General features: G+C 35.0%; 1 protein-coding gene across 2 annotated transcripts in view; it reads right to left on the reverse strand.

Annotated features, from left to right (window-relative positions):
• Window positions 1-20,246, reverse strand: part of PIK3C3 (phosphatidylinositol 3-kinase catalytic subunit type 3) — a 227,165-nt gene that overhangs the window by 147,332 nt on the left and 59,587 nt on the right. For both annotated transcript variants that reach the window (XM_074208286.1, XM_074208287.1), the window contains exons 11-13: window positions 19,719-19,873; window positions 18,711-18,801; window positions 13,771-13,838 (exon numbers count right to left, since the gene is read on the reverse strand). In XM_074208286.1, the coding sequence (XP_074064387.1) occupies window positions 13,771-13,838; window positions 18,711-18,801; window positions 19,719-19,873 (314 nt within the window). The remainder of the gene's footprint in view (window positions 1-13,770; window positions 13,839-18,710; window positions 18,802-19,718; window positions 19,874-20,246) is intronic.

The following is a 20,246-nucleotide window of genomic DNA, read 5'->3' on the forward strand; positions in this document are numbered from 1 at the left end:
CAGTAAAAAAAAAAAAAAAAAGAACAGCAACTTGGAAAACTTCAATGAATAATATAACTGTCCTTTACTCTTACTGCCATTAAGGGCAGTTAACCTGGAGTCAGGGGAACCTGACTTCAAATCTGGCTCAACATTTGACACTTACTAGCTGTTTGACCTTGGTTGGGTCATTTATCTCTGATTGACTAGTCAGTTATTTATCTCTGATTGACTATCCAGAACCATCTCCAGTCATCCAAATTCATATCTGGCCACTGGACCAAGTTGGCTCCAGAGGAGAAGGTAAAGCTGGTGACTTAACACAGCACCCTCTCACTAAATTCCAATCCATGTACTTGTCATAGCATCACCTCCCTGATGTCAAGGTCCTCTTTGAGAATGAAGGACACACATCATCACTGCCATTTCACCATAATTTTATACATGCCATAATGATGCAGGGAAAGATGAAGAGAATTGTGAATTTAACAGAAAGAATTTGAGTGGAGATGTAAAATTGACTCGAGAAGTAAACTGACTTGTAAAGAATTATGATTGTAACAGAAACAATGGTAATTTTAAAAGCTGTTTGGGTGGAGACCCGTGGTCCCTCCATTCTTCTTTTTTGTCGGTTTTTTGCAAGGCAAATGGGGTTAAGTGGCTTGCCCAAGCCACACAGCTAGGTAATTAGTAAGTGCCTGAGACCGGATTTGAACCCAGGTACTCCTACTCCAGGGCAGGTGCCATCTAGCCCCCCCCCCCATTCTTAATGTACTAGTGATTCATTGTTTAATGTGAAATTTGTAGCCTGATCTCCTTGGGCTTTACCCTCTACCTAATTCTGGGTCCAGTATAAGGAAAGGGAGCACCTTTTGTCCTCTGGATGAGAGGCAAGACATAAAAACCCGGGTTGGACCCTGGTTCAAGGTAGGCTCAGTCTTCTCTGACCATGGCCCAGTTAAGACTGCTTGGCGGTTCTTTCTCTCTCTCTCTCTCTCTCCCCCCCATGTCTTGTAACCTTTTAAATAAATTTTTGTTTTATGTCCACCCATGCTTTCCTGAGTCTGAATAATGATTCCTCATAGGCAGAAGAGAACCCAAGTAGCCGGGAGCTACTAATGAGGTCTAACCTCATTTCATAGAACACAGTGAAAATAAAAGATTGATCACTTGCTTAGAACAACAAAGGTATTGAAGACAAATACAGGACTGGAATCCATAATCTTTCAATTCAGAAATATTTTTTTTGTTTGTTTGTTGGGCTTCCACAGCTAGGTAATTATGAAACATCTGAGGATTTGTACTCAGGTCCTTCTGATTCCAGGGCTGGTACTCAATCCACTGCATTACCGAGCTGCCCCCAATTCAGAACTATTACCAATAAGCCTTTAGTGTTTTTTAATTAAAGAATAACATTGGGTAGTTTTTTGAATGATAAATATAAAATTTTTCCATATATTCAGCCAAAACCTTCCATTCTAAAAATATCCCACTCTAAAAATGTACTTACTTTTTACCCTCAGATCTTTAAGACCACATCATTCTCTCCCACATGATAGCTTTCAAATTCCTAAAAGATGACATCATGTCTCCCATACATGTATGTCTCTTCTTCGAGTTAAACATCCCCCAGTTCATTCAACTGATTTTGCATGGTTTTCAGTCTTTTCACCAGAACTGAACAAAATATGACAAAGGTGGCCTAACCATGACAGACCATATCTGTCATGAATTCTCATTCTTAGGGGTAGCTAGGTGGCGCAGTGGATACAGCACCGGTCTTGGAGTCAGGAGTACCTGGGTTCAAATGAATTCTCATTCTAGATTCTATACCTTTATTAATGTTGCCTAAAACCATTTAGCTTTTGTGTCTACCATTTGATGCTTGTGCTGTAATGAATTTTACAGACTACCACAATTAGTAGTTCTTTTTCACAATGTTACTAAGTATTTCCTCCCCTCTATACTTAAAAATTTGAATTTTTAAATTCAAGTATAATTTGAAAGCATATGTCTTAGCTACAGCTTTCAGTTTTGTGTGATACTCAGATCTGATAGCTTGGCCTCCAAGCCACTGATTAAAAATGATAAATAAAACAAAATTAGGATCAAATGCCTGGAATACTCCCATTAAGGACCTCCCCCAAATCACATCAATTTACTAATCACTGTTCTTTGTATCTGGTCATCCAATCAACTTAACTGTATTAATATGCCATCCTCATCTTTCTATGTTGCCCAGAAATTTGTCATGACAAACTCTATCAAAAACTTTGCCTGACATGTAGGTCTACTTTGACTATATCATTCCCTGATCTACCAGTGTTGCCCTGTCAAAAAACCGAAATCACTAAATCTTATGTCTTAATAATAACTGTGTCTTTTCTAAGAACTCATAAAGCATTTATCTAATAACATCAGACCAATTTCAGGGGGAGAGGGAGAGGGAGAGGGAGAGGGAAAGAAGCCTTGAAAGCAGATACATTTTGTTTCACAGATATGGCTTTCTATAGAAGAACAAGTACTTCTATACAACAATATGTGGAATAACTCATTCCTGCTTCTTCCATTTTTAATGAACTATAATCCTATGAACAATTAAAATATTAATTTCTTACTTTTCCAACTTAGCAGTCAACAAGCATTTATGACTATATGTCAAGAACTAGTCCTGGGGACCCAAAGAAAGACAAATCACTGTTTCTAAAGTAGAAAAGCTTACTTTCTGAAGGGGAGATGACATGTAAATTAATTATGTACACACAAATTAAATAGATTGCAAATGGAGGACAATCTCATAGAGAAAGCTCTAGCAGCTAGAGAAACTGGGAAGATCTCCTAAAGAAAGCGGGATTGGATCTGAGACTAGAAAAGATGGCTGCTGAAGGGAGAATGAGGAGGAGGAGCAAGCTTTCATGGAGCACAGCTAGCACAAATACATGGAATCAGAAGACAAAGTATCCTCTGTGAGAAACAGTCAGGAGGCCAGTGTTACAGGAATGCAGAGTCTGTGGAAAAGTGGTAAAGACTAAGAATGGAAAGTCAGAAAGGGGTCTGGTTGTGAAGGAACTGAAATCATTTTAGTTTGCTTTTTTTTTTTGATCTAGAAGTAAAAAGGAACTCTTAGAGACTAATAAGGTGGAAGGTAATATGGTCAAACTTGTACTAAAAAAGAATCATTTTGGTGTTGAGTGAAAAAATGAAATAGACTGAGAGAGACTTGAGGAAGAGGGACTGTCAAAAAGCTATTGCAAGGGCAGCTAGGTGGAGCAGTAGATAGAACACTGGTCCTGGAGTCAGGAGTACCTGAATTCAAATCTGGCCTCAGACACTTAATAATTATCTAGCTGTTTGGCCTTGGGCAGGCCACTTAAACCCACTGCCTTGCAAAAAAATAAAAAAATAAAAAAAAGAGCTATTGCAATAGTCTAGGAAGAGGTATCTAGGCAGCACAGTGGATAAAGCACTAGCCCTGGAGTCAGGAGTACTTGGGTTCAAATCCGGTCTCAGACACTTAATAACAACCTAGCTGTGTGGCCTTGGGCAAGCCACTTAACCCCATTTGCCTTGCAAAAACCAAGAAAGAAAGAAAGAAAGGAAGGAAGGAAGGAAGGAAGGAAGGAAGAGAAAGAAGGAAGAGAAAGAAAGAAAGAAAGAAAGAAAGAAAGAAAGAAAGAAAGAAAGAAAGAAAGAAAGAAAGAAAGAAAGAAAGAAAGAAAGAAAATAGTCTAGGAAAAAGCTGATGAGGACCTGAACTGGGTGGGGGGGGGGGGGGCAGTTACATGAATGGTAAGAAGATATATACCAGATAAGTTATGAATATAGAAACAAGAAAATATGATGAAAACATTGCATATGTGGGGTTGCTGAGAGAAAAAAAGAGCACGAAGGTAAGTGGAAGGACAGTGGTGCCCTCAAATAAAACAAATACACAGTTTGTAGAGCTATCATAACCCTATTAGACCAGTTATAGACAATACTATCCCCTTCCAGAGGAAGAAAAACAAAACAAAAAAAACCCTTCAGAATCTGATGAACACTACATTCATTTTTTAAAAAAATCTTATGTATTTCTGTCCCTTAAACCTAATTCATCATAATGAAAATGACTAATCTGTAAGCATGCTTATCACAAATGTATATGTACAATATTAACTCAAATGTTTACTGCTGAGGGGAGGGGGATGGGAAGGGAGGGTGGAAGAAAATTTTGTAAATTAAAAATATACACTGGCATATGGAGAAATGTTGAAAAACTTTCCTAACATATTTGGAAACATCAATAAAAAATGCAGTTACCCTTTGTACTTCTTGAACTGGATGTCTTGGAAGATTATAAGGAAAGCAGAAAGCTGGGAAATAACTTTTTTTTTAGCTTTTTGTAAGGCAATAGGGTTAAGTGGCTTGCCCAAGGCCACACAGCTAGGTAATTTATTAAGTGTCTGAGGCCGGATTTAAACTCAGGTACTCCTGACTCCAGGGCCAGTGCTCTATCCACTGTGCTACCTAGCCACCCTTGGGAAATAACTTTTACAGCTAGTATTAGTGATAAAGGATTCATTTCAGAGAAATGAGTCAAATTTATAATACAAGTCATGCCCCAATTGATAGTCAAAGGATATGAACAAGCAGCTTTTCAGTTGAAGAAATTAAAGCTGTCTACAATCATATGAAAAAATGCTCTAAGTATTACTGATTAGAGCAATATAAATTAAAACAACTCCAAGGAACCACCTCAAACCTATCACACTGACTAAGATAACAGAAAAGGAAAATGATCAATGTAGAGGGGATGTGAGAAAACCGTGACACTAATGTACTGTTGGTGAAGCTGTGAACTGATTCAACCATTTTGTAGAGCAATTAAGAATAATAATCTCAAAGAGAGGGGAAAAGACCTGCATGTACAAAAATATTTTAGCAGCTCTTTCTACAGTGGCAAAGAATTGGATATTGAGAGGATGCCCGTTAATTTGGGGATGGGAGAATGAGTTTTTTGAAATATGAAATGTGATGGAATCTATTCTTCTATAAGAAATCATGAGCGGGTAGATTTCAGGAAAAAACTAGAAAGACTTACATGAAATGATGCTGCTTAAAGTGAGCAAAACCAGGAGAACATTATACACATTAATAACATCACTGTGTGATGATAAACTATAATGGAATTAGTTCTTCTTGGCAGGCAATACTATGATCAAAGATAATTCAAAAAATGACATTCAATATATTCAGAGAAAAGAACTGTGGAGCCTGAATGCAGGACCAAAGCATACTATTTTAACTTTTAAAAGTTGGTTTTATTTTTTTTTCTTTCTCTTGCTTTTTTTCCCTTTTGTTCTGATTCTTCTTTCTCACTATGACTAATATGGAAATATGTTCAATATGATTGTTTGTACATTGAATATCCTAAAATCAGATTATTCACTTGTCATAGGGAAGTGAGTGGGAAGGGAGATAAAAATATTTGAAACTCAAAATCTTATTGAAAACGAATGCTGAAAATGATCTTTACATGTAACTGAAAAAAAATAAAATGAGGAAGAAAAAAGAACAGTGGTGCCCCTGGCAATAATAGAAAAGTAAGGAAGTTGAAAGGTTTTATGAGGAAAGCTAATGAGTTATTTTAGATACGTTAAATCTGAGAGACTTCCAAGACATCCAGTTCAAGAAGTAAAAAGAGTAACTGAAGTATGAGAATCAACTTCAGGAGAGAGATTAAAGCTGGATGTATAGACCTGGGAATTATTTGTGCAGAGATGGTAAAAGCCTGAGAACTGAAAAATTCACCAACACAGATAGGATGAAAGAAAAGGAATAAGGAAGAGACTTGGGGGCAACACTTAAGGTCTGTGATCTGAATGAAGATCTTACAAAGGAGAATAAGAAATAACAGTTGGACAAATGAAGAACCAGGAGAAAGTGGTGTCAGGAAATCTACAAAGAATATAAAGGGAAAAATGAGTGATCAACAGTATGAAGAGGTTAACCATTGAATCTGCAAAGGTTAAAAAAGATGAAGGCTAGGAAAAAGTCATTAATTTTTTTTTTTTGGTTTTTGCAAGGCAGTGGGGTTAAGTGGCTTCCCCAAGGCCACACAGATAGGTAATTATTAAGTGTCTGAGGCCGGATGGGCCAGTGCTCTATCCACTGCACCACCTAGAAGCCCCATTAAATTTATTTAAAAAATCACTAATAACTTTAGAGAGTATTTTCAACTGCAAGATAATTAAAGGAATTAAAACATCAAGTGGTAATGGAAATTGAATGAAGCACAGATTTCATGTTGTGATTCAATTCTAGAGTCGGTTCAGTTGCCTTTCTATTCAATTTTGGGTCTACTTCAATTTCTGATTTGTGAGAAAATTTTATTCAATTGTAGCAACTGTGAGAAAATTGTATTGCACTGTTTAAACCTAGCTCTGTGTGACTGGAAAACTAGACCACTTCTACCTATTGCTTAAGAGATTCTTAAATAAGGAGTGAAGTTATTTTGACCAGTCATATTCAAAGACTAATACAAGGAGTTTTCTTACAATTATACATCTCAAGTAACCTATATATCTTATTCGAAAATGGCTCTGTACTAGCTAATAAGTGGCTGTTTCCCATGTTCCTTTTATCAAATTCAAACACTTGGGAGTAGTAAGATATCTTTTTCTGATCTCAGAAAATTGTTCCTATTTACTTTCCTCCTTCTAACTTGGAAGGTCCCTAAAGTTTCTTCCTATTAGAAATCAGATTACTTAATTTTAATTAATTGGTCTCATTTTAATATTTGTAACACATAAAACTCTATCTCCCCCTGTACTCGGGATCTAGTATAAAAGTAAAGGGGGTTGGGATCATTTTGATAGGCAATTAGCATGCTTAATAAATCAATATATTCAGAAGCTTGAACCTTGTTTCCACAGTCATTTCATCTTTCACCTGGCACATAAGGCCAGGACTCAGACTTCAGTGAATTTAGAAAGAAGAGTGAAAGGAGAGAAAGTGAAACCCTCTATTTGTCTCATTATCTCCTATTCCCATCATTTCTTAAAGTTTTCCCTATATCTTCCATTCTTTAGGCCCAATACAGTCCAATTCATTTTGGCTTTGGGTCTTTCCCTTAAGATCTGCCAGAGACTACATTCTACTGACAAGGCACTGAAGATCTCAGTCATTTCTGCAACTTCAGAAGAGAACTCTAGGTAAAAGATTAGTGATCACTTGCATATAGTCCTTTATGATTTACAAAGTACTTTACAGACACTTTAAAAATGTGATCTCCACAATAGCCCTATAAGACAAAGAGGGCAAGAATTATTATAAATGCTGTTTTATAGAGGAAATTGAGATGCAGAAGGACAAAAAAACTTAGCCAAAAGAATATTCTACCTGAAATGCCTAGAAAAATTTTCATCTGATCACATAATATAACCTCCCTTATTCTATTATGTATAAAAGTTAATTTTTTCCCTTCAAGTCTTTGAATTTTGTTAATTACACTTCTCTCCATATTTTCAAATCCCTGATATAGTCTGGCCTACTTTTCTGTGGATGTTTGTGTTTCTGTGTGTGTGTGTGTGTGTGTGTGTGTGTGTGTGTGTGTGTGTGTGTGTGTGTATGCGTGCGTGTGCGGGGGAAGGAGGGGGAAGGGGGAAAGTACAATTTCTCAAGTTAGCGCCACTTCTGGACAGCTGGAATTATAAGGCAGTTTTTCTTCATATCCCATCTAAAGTGGACTTCTAGTAATAATACTCTTGGTTCGACCTCTGAGACCAAAGTAGAAAAATCTAATCCCTCTTCCATATGAGAGCCTTTCAAAATACTTCAAGGTAGTTATTATGCACCCTTGTGTCTTCTCTTCTCCAAGTCAAATATGCCTGATTATTTCAAACAATCTCTTCATATGATATAGAGTCAAGTCCCTTCACTATTCATACTGTCATCCTCCCAACTTATCACTATTTGGGAACCATATGTCCAGAAATGAAAACAGTACTGTAGCTAGGTGGTGCATTAATTAGAGCACCAAACCTGGAATCAGGAAGACCAAAGTTCAAATCTAGCCTCAGACACTTTTAGCTCTGTGACCCTGTTTAACTTGTTTGCCTCAGTTATCTCATCTGCAAAATAAGCTGGAAAAGGAAATGGCAAACTACTCCAGTATTTCTGCCAAGAAAACCTCAAACAGTGTCAGTGTTGGAAACAACAACAACAAACTACAAGTGAAATTTGGTGATGATAGGTAGAACTATCACTTGCTTACTCCTAGAAGCTATAGCCCTCCCCCCACAATGCAGACCAAACTTTCATTAGTTCTTTTCGCTCTGATATAAACCTACTGATTCATATTGAGCTTACAAATAACTGGCTTCTCCCTTAGCTAATTCTGAAGTTTCCACTTCCTCAACAGCAGTTTCCTTTCCCTGACTATATGTTCACCACTGTATTTTACTCTTCTGAGTAAATTCATGAGAATTTCATGAGAATTTACTGCCTGAGTCCACCATTGTGTTTTCCTCTTCTAACTGATGAGTACCTGCCTGAGATCACCATTCCAGGCTATTCTGCTACCTCAACTCCCTGTTCAAATTGAATCTTTGGACCTCTTGTACTGCCTCCTATTTCCCCAGTACTTAAAACCCATTCCCACCCAGCTCTTTTACAATGCAAGCTAATTAAGGGAAGAAATTGCTTTTGTTTTTTTACTTATATTTCTATTCCACTGTACTTGGTACATAGTAAGCACTGAATAAATGCTCTATTACATCAAGTTCTTTTTTTATACCCAAGAGCAATATTTTACATTTCTCTTGACAAAATTTCTTATTACTTTCACATAATACATTTATCAGTCAATTTTTTTTTTAGATCATGACTATCTACTGATAAGGTGTTAAACAGTCTAAGGCCAAGAACAAACCTCTTGAATGAATATTCTTCTAGAGACATCTTGTCCATGGTGACACCAAACCATTAACTATTATGAATTCAGCTATATAACCAAGTCTAAACCAAATTCTCATGAATTAGGTATATCCATTCAGAAACCACGGGTTTCATCTTACCAAGTACGAGTGACAACTATGAGTTCAACCAATTCTATTGTTGTTCAATTCATGTTTCCATCCTTTTCCCAAGAATATTATATCAAGTTTTTCTAAAATCTGAGTAAGCTTCGTCCCAAGAATTCTTTTCATCTACTATTTAGTAATCCTGACAAAGATAAACTGTCACAACCTGTTCTTGGTGGAGTCTTGCTGATTCTAATGACCATGTCTCTTTCTAAAAGTTTTCCAATCATTTCTTTAATAATCAATTCTAGAATTTTCTCGGAAATGGAAGTCAAACTTAAAAGCCTGCAATTCACTGACTTTTTTTCCCCTTCTTTGAAAAATGAAATCATATTGGTCCTGCAATCAAAGTGGGCCATCACTCATTTATTTTTTTAATTATGACAAAATACATGCACATAAATACATACATGCACATGTGTGCATTCTCAATACATCAGACAGTTACTCAGCAATCACATCTGGTAGTTCCTTTAGACCTCAAAGATGAATTTATTAAGGACAGCATGAGGCTCTCTTACTATTTCTTTACTTATCTTAGGTATCACACCTCAGATTAATCTTATTTTTGTTACTTTTAGTGGAAAGGTTATCTTCCTATGCAGAGGGGTAAAGCTGAAAGATTAACTGAGCAATTCTGCCTTCTCTATCATCAGATATTTGTCTTATCCCTTCTTTGATCCTTCTTTATCTCCTAATATTGGCAGAGAAGGGATGGGAAACCTTTTTTTGTTGTCTTTAACCTCCCTTGCCAGCTTTGGTCCATTCTAAGCTTTCGTACTACTGAAACTGTTTTTAAAGGAATAGGCTGTACTTATATTTATTCGGTTAAAATATTTGCCTTTCTGCACATTTAAGAAAAAGATCTGAGTTGTTGGTAAATTCTCTGTGCATCTTCAAGCAAATCCTATTTTTTCTTCAAAATTTCCTTCCTGAATACTCATCTCTCACTTCATCCATGGGATTTCTACCTATATCTTTCCTGTCTAGTTTTTAAAATTTGATTTTTCTACATTTGAGAATTATGTCCTAATTTTTTTCTCTTCTATTAAAAACTCCAGGATGGAGTGTTTATTTCTTCCCAATATTCTCATCATTACCAGATCAGGAAAAAGTACCTCTCTTTTAATTAAGAATCAGACACAGAATCCCCTTATTAGTCCCTTTACCTTTAGAAGACCTAAATTATCACTAAGCCAAGTCAAGAAATCATTAGTTATTTCCAGAAAAGACACCTGGATATTTGAAGTCTGTCAACAATACTAGATCAAACTTCACTGCCAGGTGTGTGATCTATTCCCAATTTCTCACCTATTTCATCTTTCTTGCCAGATAGATGGCAATGAAAGTAGTTCTTCTGTTTCTCCCTCCTTTCGCTTTTGCCTAAATTCTCATGAATTAGGTATATCCATTCAGAAACCATGGTTTCATCTTACCAAGTACCAGCGACATCTGTAAGTTCAAATATCATCTCCTTGAATTTTCCTCGTTTGTTCAAGATATTCAGACAAAAGAAAATTACCTCTTACAGAAATAGCTATATAAAGAATATGTACTTCAGGGAGGGACTATCCTGAATGAACACTAAAGACTCCTCTTAATTCTAAAATTCTATGACATTCTGAGTAATGAGGGATGTGCTATATCAAATAACTTAAAACAATTAAAGTGTCCTTAGGTCTAAGGGTTCTCTTAACTAAGACCTATCTAACCAGAAATGCCAGAATAGCCTAAGAACCAGTCTTGATTTGACCAGAGGTAATGGTTACAACACTCTTTTAAATGGATATGGGTATACTTTTTCCTCATTTCCAACTTAATGCAATTCTTCCTTTACCTTGAGTAGTTTTTTTCTAAAAGCTACCCCCAACTCATATAAATTCCAAATCTAGTTTTTTTCCTAACTGGGAAATTAACAGCAAATATCTCAAATATCACTCTTTCTAAAATGTATGTTGTTTCTGCTCTTGTTCAGTCATTTTCAGACATGTTCCAACTCTTCATGATCCCATCTGGGGTTTTCTCTGCAGAGATAATTCAGTGGTTTGGTATTTCATTCTCCAGTTCATTTTACAGATTCCCTTAACCCATTTAGGTTTAAGGGAAGTGGACAAGAACACACAGCTAGAAAGAATTTAAGGCCAAATTTAAACTCAGGAAGAGGAGTCTTTCTGTCTCTAGGCCTAATCTATCCACTATACCACTTAGTTGACCTAAGTCATATATGTCCCAAGAATTTAAGAGTTATAACTGAAATATTCATAATTCAGAGGTCTCAGTGCACTCTAATAAGATATAAAATGAAAATTATTCTAAGGTATCCACATGGTGGCTGTCAGTTGAAAAGAGAAACATGGACAAAAATTGATGGCAAACTCATCAGTAAGATTATATCAGCAGATCACTAGTTCCCTGGCAATTTGGTTTTTGGTTTTGGGAGAAAAACATCCTGCATTACCTCAAAACGACTTAGAAGTTAAAGGACAAATGTCAAAATGTGTAAAGTTTACTTGCAATTTCCACAAACTAAAAGAACAATATGTAATTCTTGATGCCTAAAACTTTATAGAATGGGGGTTAAAATTCCCCTCTTTGTTAAAAACACTAACACTAGTATTTGAAAAGAATTGTCTCAATCTATATCCTAAGGATTTCTGTTACAGTAGAAACTCTAATTAATTTATTTGGAAGAAGCAATACATGAAAAAGAAAACACAAAATAATCCAGAGGAAATAATACAACAGTTTAAAATGTATGTTTTACATAATGGATTAAGCTATGCTTAATATAGGTTTAATATCTTTGTCAAGTATCTAAACTATATTGTAAAAAAGAACACAGCAAATTTGAAATAAAATTAAAATTTGCCAAATTCTCTCCATATCAAAACTTGCTCCTAAAAAAAATATTGCTCATATTCAATTTGTTATAGATTGTGGTATACTTGACTAAGTGGAATAAAAATAAAGACGCAGAAAAGGACAAGAAATAAAACAAAGGAAAGATGAGCAAAGGAGCAAGAAGGGGAGAAATGGACAGATTACTTTGAAGAGATACAGAAAATAGAGAAAGCATAAGAAAAGGAGACATTAAGAAGTAAATAGGAGAGAAGCAGGAAAATGGATATTTAGCAGATTTGAGCTAATAAATAAGTATCAAATGATTCTCCCAACCTGTCTCCCTTTATTCTCCCCCCCATATCAAAACTTGTTCCTGAAAAATATTACTCATATCCAATTTATTATGTATTTAAGTTGTTTAATTCCCTTTCAAAATGATATTTCAAGGTAAAGTTCTGAAACTATAGAATGCTACTTCTGAAAGGAATTTTACCATCAACAAACAGAATGAGCAAGAAGTTGGGAGAGAATTTAAGGAAAATATTAAGTACTCCTAAGATCTAAAAATTGAGGTATCTGACCATGAATCTCAGATTCATACATACTGGTGCTTTTGTTAAGAGTTAAGAAAACGGGGCAACTAGATGGTGCAGTAGATAGAGCACCAGCCCTGGAGTCAGGAGGACCTGACTCAAATTCAACCTCAGGCACTTAATAATTACCTAGCTTTCCCTTGTGACCTTGGACAAGTTACTTAACCTCATTGCCTTGTCAAAAAAAAAAAAAAACTAAGTTAAGAAAACACACAAAACAAATGATATAGTCTTATCATTTAGTCCTATACTTGAGACAACAAATCCATTTAGAAAACTCTTAACATTTACCCTGAAAAAAGAAACAGCTCCAAATCCTAAACAGTCTACTAGAGGGTCAAGGAAAAGAGAGATTGAAGGAAGAAGGGAAAGAAAAGTGGAAATCTTATAGTAAAAAACCATTAAACCTTCTCAATAGGTGAGAGAGGGAGAGAAATCTGGAAGTGAAAATTTTAAAAATTTTATATAAAACACAAATGTGCAAAATCTAACTTTAGTATGATTAACTGATCATACTGATTTCAATATCATGTCACATTTCCTCCAAGAAAAGAAAACAATTCTGAAGTGAGAGCTTACAAAATTCTTTAGATTTTAAAATTTATAAAAAAAATAATTTGCCATAGCTTTTGAAATAGAAAGACAGGACTAGAAGTTGAGAAATCTGATCTAAACTTACTTCTCCCACTCATTTACCATGTAACTATGGAGAAATCATGATCTCAATTTTGCTTTTTTAATCTTTTAAAGAAGGAACTAGACTAGATGATCTCAAAAGATGATTTCATTTCTAATAAATCTCTAAATATATTTCTTATTTAGGAACAAATCTGCCCTTAAGTAGTTATCAATTTTGGGAAAATCACAACCTCTCCCGGCCATTAAGAAATGGGCTATAGTGCTGAGATTTCTACTACCCTGAAAATATTCAATGATTTATAGATCAAAAGAGTAAAGGAAATTTTGGCAGATGATAATTCAGACTTATAATATGTTTTAAATAACTGTGCCACACCTTTTTAAAAAGGGAAATCTAACAGCAGAAATGGAACATCTCAGTGACATTGACTATTTCTTAATTATGTCTAAACTCTGAAAAATGAGGGATAAAGAGCATAGGTAGTACACAGATTTTAATAACTGTGCATAGTTATTTTTTCTTTATTAGACTGCATAAATCATTTTATTATACATGTATTCTAAACATATTTCATGTCAAGCAGTGGGGGGAGGGGAGGGAAGAAATGACCCTAAAAAGGCCCAGTATGAAAAACACTGAACTTATTTTCACATACCAATATAAATAGTTCGCCAATGTAGAATTTTTGCAGGCTCTTGATATCAAGAATGTGCAGAGGTCTTGCTGAAAGAAACAAAAAGAAAAACATGCTAAGATTTAATATTATCAATTACTTAATTATTGTTACTAATCAGGGAATAAAAAGACGCTCCATTTTTACCTGCCTGTTTTCCTCTACATATCTGACAGAATATTATAAAAACTTTCTCCTTAATAAAGAATGAATTCATTTTAAGAGGACTGTATTTTTAATATCCAGGCAAAACATATTCCTTGATCAAATGCAGAAACAAAAACCAAATGGTTAATTTACATTATCTCAAAGGACAATTTAAACTAAAATTAGGCATAAATTTGTACAGGAAACAATAATGACATAGCATAGTCACTAAATAACAAAAGGTATAATCCTAAATTTACATAGAACTTAATATTCATGTAAATTTTATTAAAGGTGCATGCTGTTCACATGATACTTTACTATTTTGATCCACATTTTTGTGAACATAGGAGTCTATTCATAATGAAAGAATTTTAAACCAGAAAATTACTATATTTGTCTATTTATAATAAATAGTAATGAATATAATAAATCCACAAATGCATATATGTATGTACAATTTATATAAACATGAAAAATGCTTGTGAAATACAACTGTATAATTTTCTTAGTAGTGAACCAAATGGTCTGTCACAAGAGGGGTAAAAGTCTCACAAACAAATGAAATTTCTAAAAGAATAAAGGAACAGAATTTGCTTATCCTTCTATAGGTGCTATTTTCTGGCAAAACTGTTTCTCCAACCAACTTCTCTTTGTTCATGTGTGCATTATCTCTCTCTCTCTCTCTCTCTCTCTCTCTCTCTCTCTCTCTCTCTCTCTCTCTCTCTCTCTCTCCCTCCCTCCCTCCCTCCCTTTTTTAATCATTTAATTAATGCCAGACATTATGAAACATAACACTGGGGTTACAAAGAAAAGACATTACTCCTGGACTCAAGGAATTCACATTCAAATGGGAGAGACTTTACAATATCTTTACAAGACATATATACATAGAAGGTAATCTCAGAGGAAAGACAATAGCAGCAGAGGAAGCTGAGAAAGGTCTCCAGAAAATGGTAAGATTTAACAAGGTGAGTCTTGAAGGAAGTTAGGGAAGGCAGAAGTTGAAGTTGAAGGAAAGAAAGCATTCCAGACCTTGGGTTCAGTTAATGAAAAGACCCAGAATGCAGGGCAGTTAGATTGTGCAGTAGACAGTGCACCAGCCCTGGAGTCAGGAGGATCTTAGACAATAATTACCTAGCGGAGTGACCTTGGGCAAGACTTAACCCCAATGCCTTGCAAAAAAAAAAAAAGATCCAGAATGAAGAGAGGCATTGTCATATGCAGAACAACCAACAAGATCTATGTCTCTGGATCATGGACTGCAAGAAGGGAAGTAAAGTGAAGAAGACACGAAGGCTTTTATGGGTCAAATAGAGGTTTTGTTAAATTTTCTCCAATAACCACACCAGCATAAGCCATTCCAAGATGCCAAGCAGAATATTTATAGAAATTTCTTGGAGCTCACCTAGTAGGATCTTGAAACATATTTTCCCATAGAAAGCCAGCTTTTAAACTAAATTTTAGTTTTTTCTGTTTTTTATACTCCCTGGTGACCTTAATAGGTGTAGTATGAAATATGCTGAGTTCTGCACTGTATATAGAAATAGAAATTTTGTAAAAATGATAAACTATGAAAGACTTAGCTACTCTGATCAAGACAATAATCCACAACAATTCTAAAAGATCCTTGGTGATAAATTCTATTACTTCCAGAAAGAACCGATGATCTCTGAATACAGACTGAGCAGACTTTATGTTTTCTTTAATATGACTAATAAGGAAATTTTAAAAGACTTCACATAGATAATCAAAAGTCAAATGTATGCTTGGCAAAAAGACTTTTATGGAGAACTCACAAGACAAGTACTCCCAGGGGATCAGAAAAAGTGATACAAGGGGGCGGCTAGGTTCAAATCTGTTCTCAGACACTTAATTACCTAGCCGTGTGGCCTTGGGCAAACCACTTAACCCCATTTGCCTTGCAAAAACCTTAAAAAAAAAAGTGATACAAGGATATTCTGAAAATCTCTCTTAAGAACTTTGGAATTGGTTGTGCAGTATAGGAGACACTGGCAAAGGACTGCCCAGCATAGCATGCCCTCATCTGAAAGACTGTTATGCTTATGACAAGTCAGAAATGAAGCAGCTCAAAGAAAATGGGAAATGCATAAGTTTAGAAAACTCACCCAAGGTGTTCATATGGACTAGTTGTGCCCAACTTGTGGTAAGAGTGTTCCAAGCTTGTACTGGTCTGATTGATCACAGTCAGACTAACTTGTCTCTGACATAATGACACGATACTGTAGGTGACGTAGTGGATAAAGCACAGGCTTTGGAGTCAGGAGTACCCGAGTTCAAATCTGGCCTAGCTGTGTGGCCTTGGGCAAGCCACTTAACCCCATTTGTCTTGCAAAAATAAATAAATAAATAAAATAAAACCTAAAAAAAAAAAAAAGAACCAAACAATTGGAAGCAAACTGTTTGCCTTCTTAAGAAAAGGGGAGAGGTGAGAGGAAGGGAAAGATTTGGAATGCAAAATTCAAAAAATGATTATTTTACATGTAATTGGGAGCTCTTAAGAAAGATTAGTGCACTGGGTCTATACCCTGAAGAGATGATGAAAAAAGGGTAAAAACATCACTTGTACAAAAAAATATTCATAGCAGCCCTGTTTGTGGTGGCAAAGAATTAGAAATCAAGTAAATGTCCTTCAACTGGGAAATGGCTTAGCAAACTGTGGTATATGTATGTCATGGAACACTATTGTTCTATTAGAAACCAGGAGGGACTGGAACTCAGGGGAGCCTGTAGGAATTTGCATGAACTGATGCTGAGTGAGATGCGCAGAACCAGAAAACCACTGTACACCCTAACAGCAACATGGGGGTGATGTTCAAATCTTGATGGACTTGTTCACTCCATCAGTGCAACAATCAGGGACAATTTTGGGCTGTCTGCAATGGAGAATACTATCTATATACAGATAAAGAGCTGTGGAGTTTGAACAAAGTTCAAGGACTATTCCCTTTAATTTAGAAAAAAAGGTATCTTATTGTCTGATTGTTATCTCTTATACTTTTTGTTTCTTCCTTCAGGATATGGTTTCTCTCTTATCACATTCAATTTGGATCAATGTACAACATGGAAACAAAATAAAGACTGACAGATTGCTTTCTGTGGGGTGGGGGGATGAGGGGAGGGAAGTAAGATTGGGGGAAAATTGTAAAACTCAAGTAAAATTTTTAATTAAAAATTTTTTTGATTTTAAAAATTTTTAAATAGAAAGATCAGTGCTAGATACGTAGAGACTATGATGAGCATCAGTAAGAGACAAATACATGTAAAGAGAAAAGAGGGAGTCGGGAAAGAACTGAAGATCAACTATCATAAAGGAGTGAGAGATGGATGATGTTACAGTAAAGGAAAATGATATAGCAAAGGAGGAATGAGGGATAGAAGGAAAACCAGGAAAAAGTACTACCAAGGAAGCAAAGAATATATGTCACTTTCATCTATGACAATTTAAACACCAAATTTTTTTGTAGTAAAAAGAGCAAAACCTAGCATGATATTCTTTATACAATATTTGGAGCTGAAGGAATACTTAAATCAGTTATTTTCAGAGTAATCCACAAAAATCCATACTTAAGTATACTAATAATTAACACAATAGATCGTAACCAACATTTACAGATAATTTCATTTATTTATTTTTTAATTTTATTTATTTTATTATTATTATTATTTTTTTGCAAGGCAATGGGGTTAAGTGGCTTGCCCAAGGCCACACAGCTAGGCCAGATTTGAACTCGGGTACTCCTGACTCCAGGGCCGGTGCTCTACCCACTGAGCCACCTAGCTGCCCCTAATAGACAATTTCAAAGGTAGCCTGAGCTCCAATTAAGAAGGATAGGGACCAATCCTTGATACAACCCTGACAATGTAGTAAGACTACTCCTTTCTTGCTTAACATATCAGTCTCAACACTAGGTATGTGGAACTGGAGAAATGTGAATAATGGGAGAATAACAAATTAAAATTTTCATATTGAGAGCTGGTATTTATTATCATTACTACTACTATAATTTCAATAATTATGTATACTTCAGATTCCTCTCAGCGTAGAAGCAGTAGAGATACACACACACAGACACACACACACACCCATCTATAGTTCTCAGGTCACTTTGGAAGAGATTTTACAGTGTGTAAAGGAGCTTCCAAATGTGTATGCCCAACAATTACTACTGACAATTGCAACTGCTGGGAAAATTAGAATAAATGAAAAAAGTTTATTGCCTTGTTTATTATCTTTGCATTGCTTTGAACATAGTAGGTACTAAATACATATTTAATGATCTAAACAGTCTCCAAAAAATGAGTTTAGTCATTTAATAGAACTTGGTCCTAGGTTCTGTATGAATTATACAAAGCAGCTATTTATAATTATTATAATTCCAAAGTCATAGCTCTCTATAATGTGATCACAGGGCACTGACAACAATTACAGTAATGTTCATGAATACCTTATCTTAAATATCCTGAATTTTCTTAATAAAATATTTACATACAGTTCATTTGTATATTGCTTATGAATCCATTTATATGCCCAAAGCTCCAGTAAAATGCCTTCCATTGAGGTCTATCTGGCAATTTATGCTGATGGGAAAAGACATAAACATGCATCATAAAACAAGTTATTTAATGAACTTGTTATATTTAGTTTATTAATCAAAACCAGTGTTGCAAGGACCAACATTAAAATGTACATCTGTTAAGAACTTCTTAACACAACATTGTCAAAGAAGAAGCTATAAAACCTCTTAGCTCACCTCCAAATTTTCACCATCTGCAGATTCTTTTGTTTTTGATGAAGGAGGAGGAGAAGACACTGAAGGAAGAGGACTAGTTATGATTTGGGAACTAAAAAAAAAAAGAAAAAGTATAAACTTAATATATAAATCAGACCTACTAAGCTATTTAGCATATAACAAATTTTGTTTGTAAGAGGAATTCATTTTTATTAGAATTAAAATCAATCCTATTATTTTAGAGACTTCATCCTCCTTCAGAACATCACATGTAATACTAATATAATATTATACATCTGGAGATGTGAAGTTCTTCAAAAAACAGAGGGGGGAAAAAAAGAACATAAAGGAAAAATAAATCTCTGATGTATTCACAGTTCCCTTTCTTTCATTCCAAAAATGAACATCCTTCAGGTCTCCTCTTTTAATTCAAATATACAAGACAATATAACTATGAAGAAAAATGTAAAATATAAAATTAAACTATGCCAGGCACTGGGGATTCAAAATGAAGAACCAAATCAATCCTTTCCCCTCAAGAAGTTTATGTTCCATAGAGTCTAACCTAAAGTTAATAGCAAAGAAAAAAAACCCCCACCAAAATAGCAGTTAGGAGACCTGAGTTCTAATTCGTTCTCTTCTACTAGCTATATGCGCAATGTTGGGCAAAACATTACCTCATTTCCTGGGATTTTTTATTTTTTTAATGTATAAAATGAAGGTGATTCTACAAATTCCAAGTATTCCAAAATATGATCTCCTCTAGAGTAGAAAGAAGAAAAAGAAATAGAATTTCCCTGCCTAACTGCTAACAGTAAAAACAAATTTTGATGAATATTGCAAACGTATATATGCATTTTCATTTATTTTTCTAGTAACAGCAATACCTAAACAGATTCATAATATGTACTGATAACACTCCAAACTGAAAATACAGATTATGCAAATATGAAGGAAAACAGAAAAAAGATAAAGTATAATAAAATGCAATTCGTTATAAAATGTAATTCTATTCCTGATAATATATACCTATCTATTTCTGCAGCATTTGTTCCAGAACTTGATACACTCTCTGATACAGATCCTTGACTATCTTTTTTAGTAGGTTCCAAACCATTCTTTATGTCATCAAAGTTTTCATATTTGAGAGCCTGAACCAGTTGTAACAAATACATCAACAAATCCTAGGGAAAAAGGAGAAAGAAAAATAAACTTTAACAAAAATTTTCACAAAGTATATAATAATTTAACTTCTAAGGGTATAAATAACATTTTAAATCCTGAGAAAGAGAACAAGAGCTATATTAAATCTTATAATATTATGTACTTTCACAATATCTTATGAATACAAAATGTAACAGAAACATTCAGAGCACTTAGTCAATAAGCATTAAGTGCTTCCTAAGTTACAGGGACATGGGGGCGGCTAGGTGGCACAGTGGATAAAGCACCCACCCTGAAATCAGGAGTACCTGGGTTCAAATCTGGTCTCAGATGCTTTAATAATTACCTAGCTGTGTGGCCTTGGGCAAGTCACTTAACCCCATTTGCCTTGCA

This window comes from Macrotis lagotis, chromosome X (genome assembly GCF_037893015.1).
Source record: "Macrotis lagotis isolate mMagLag1 chromosome X, bilby.v1.9.chrom.fasta, whole genome shotgun sequence".
Classification (NCBI taxonomy): Eukaryota; Metazoa; Chordata; class Mammalia; order Peramelemorphia; family Peramelidae; genus Macrotis; species Macrotis lagotis.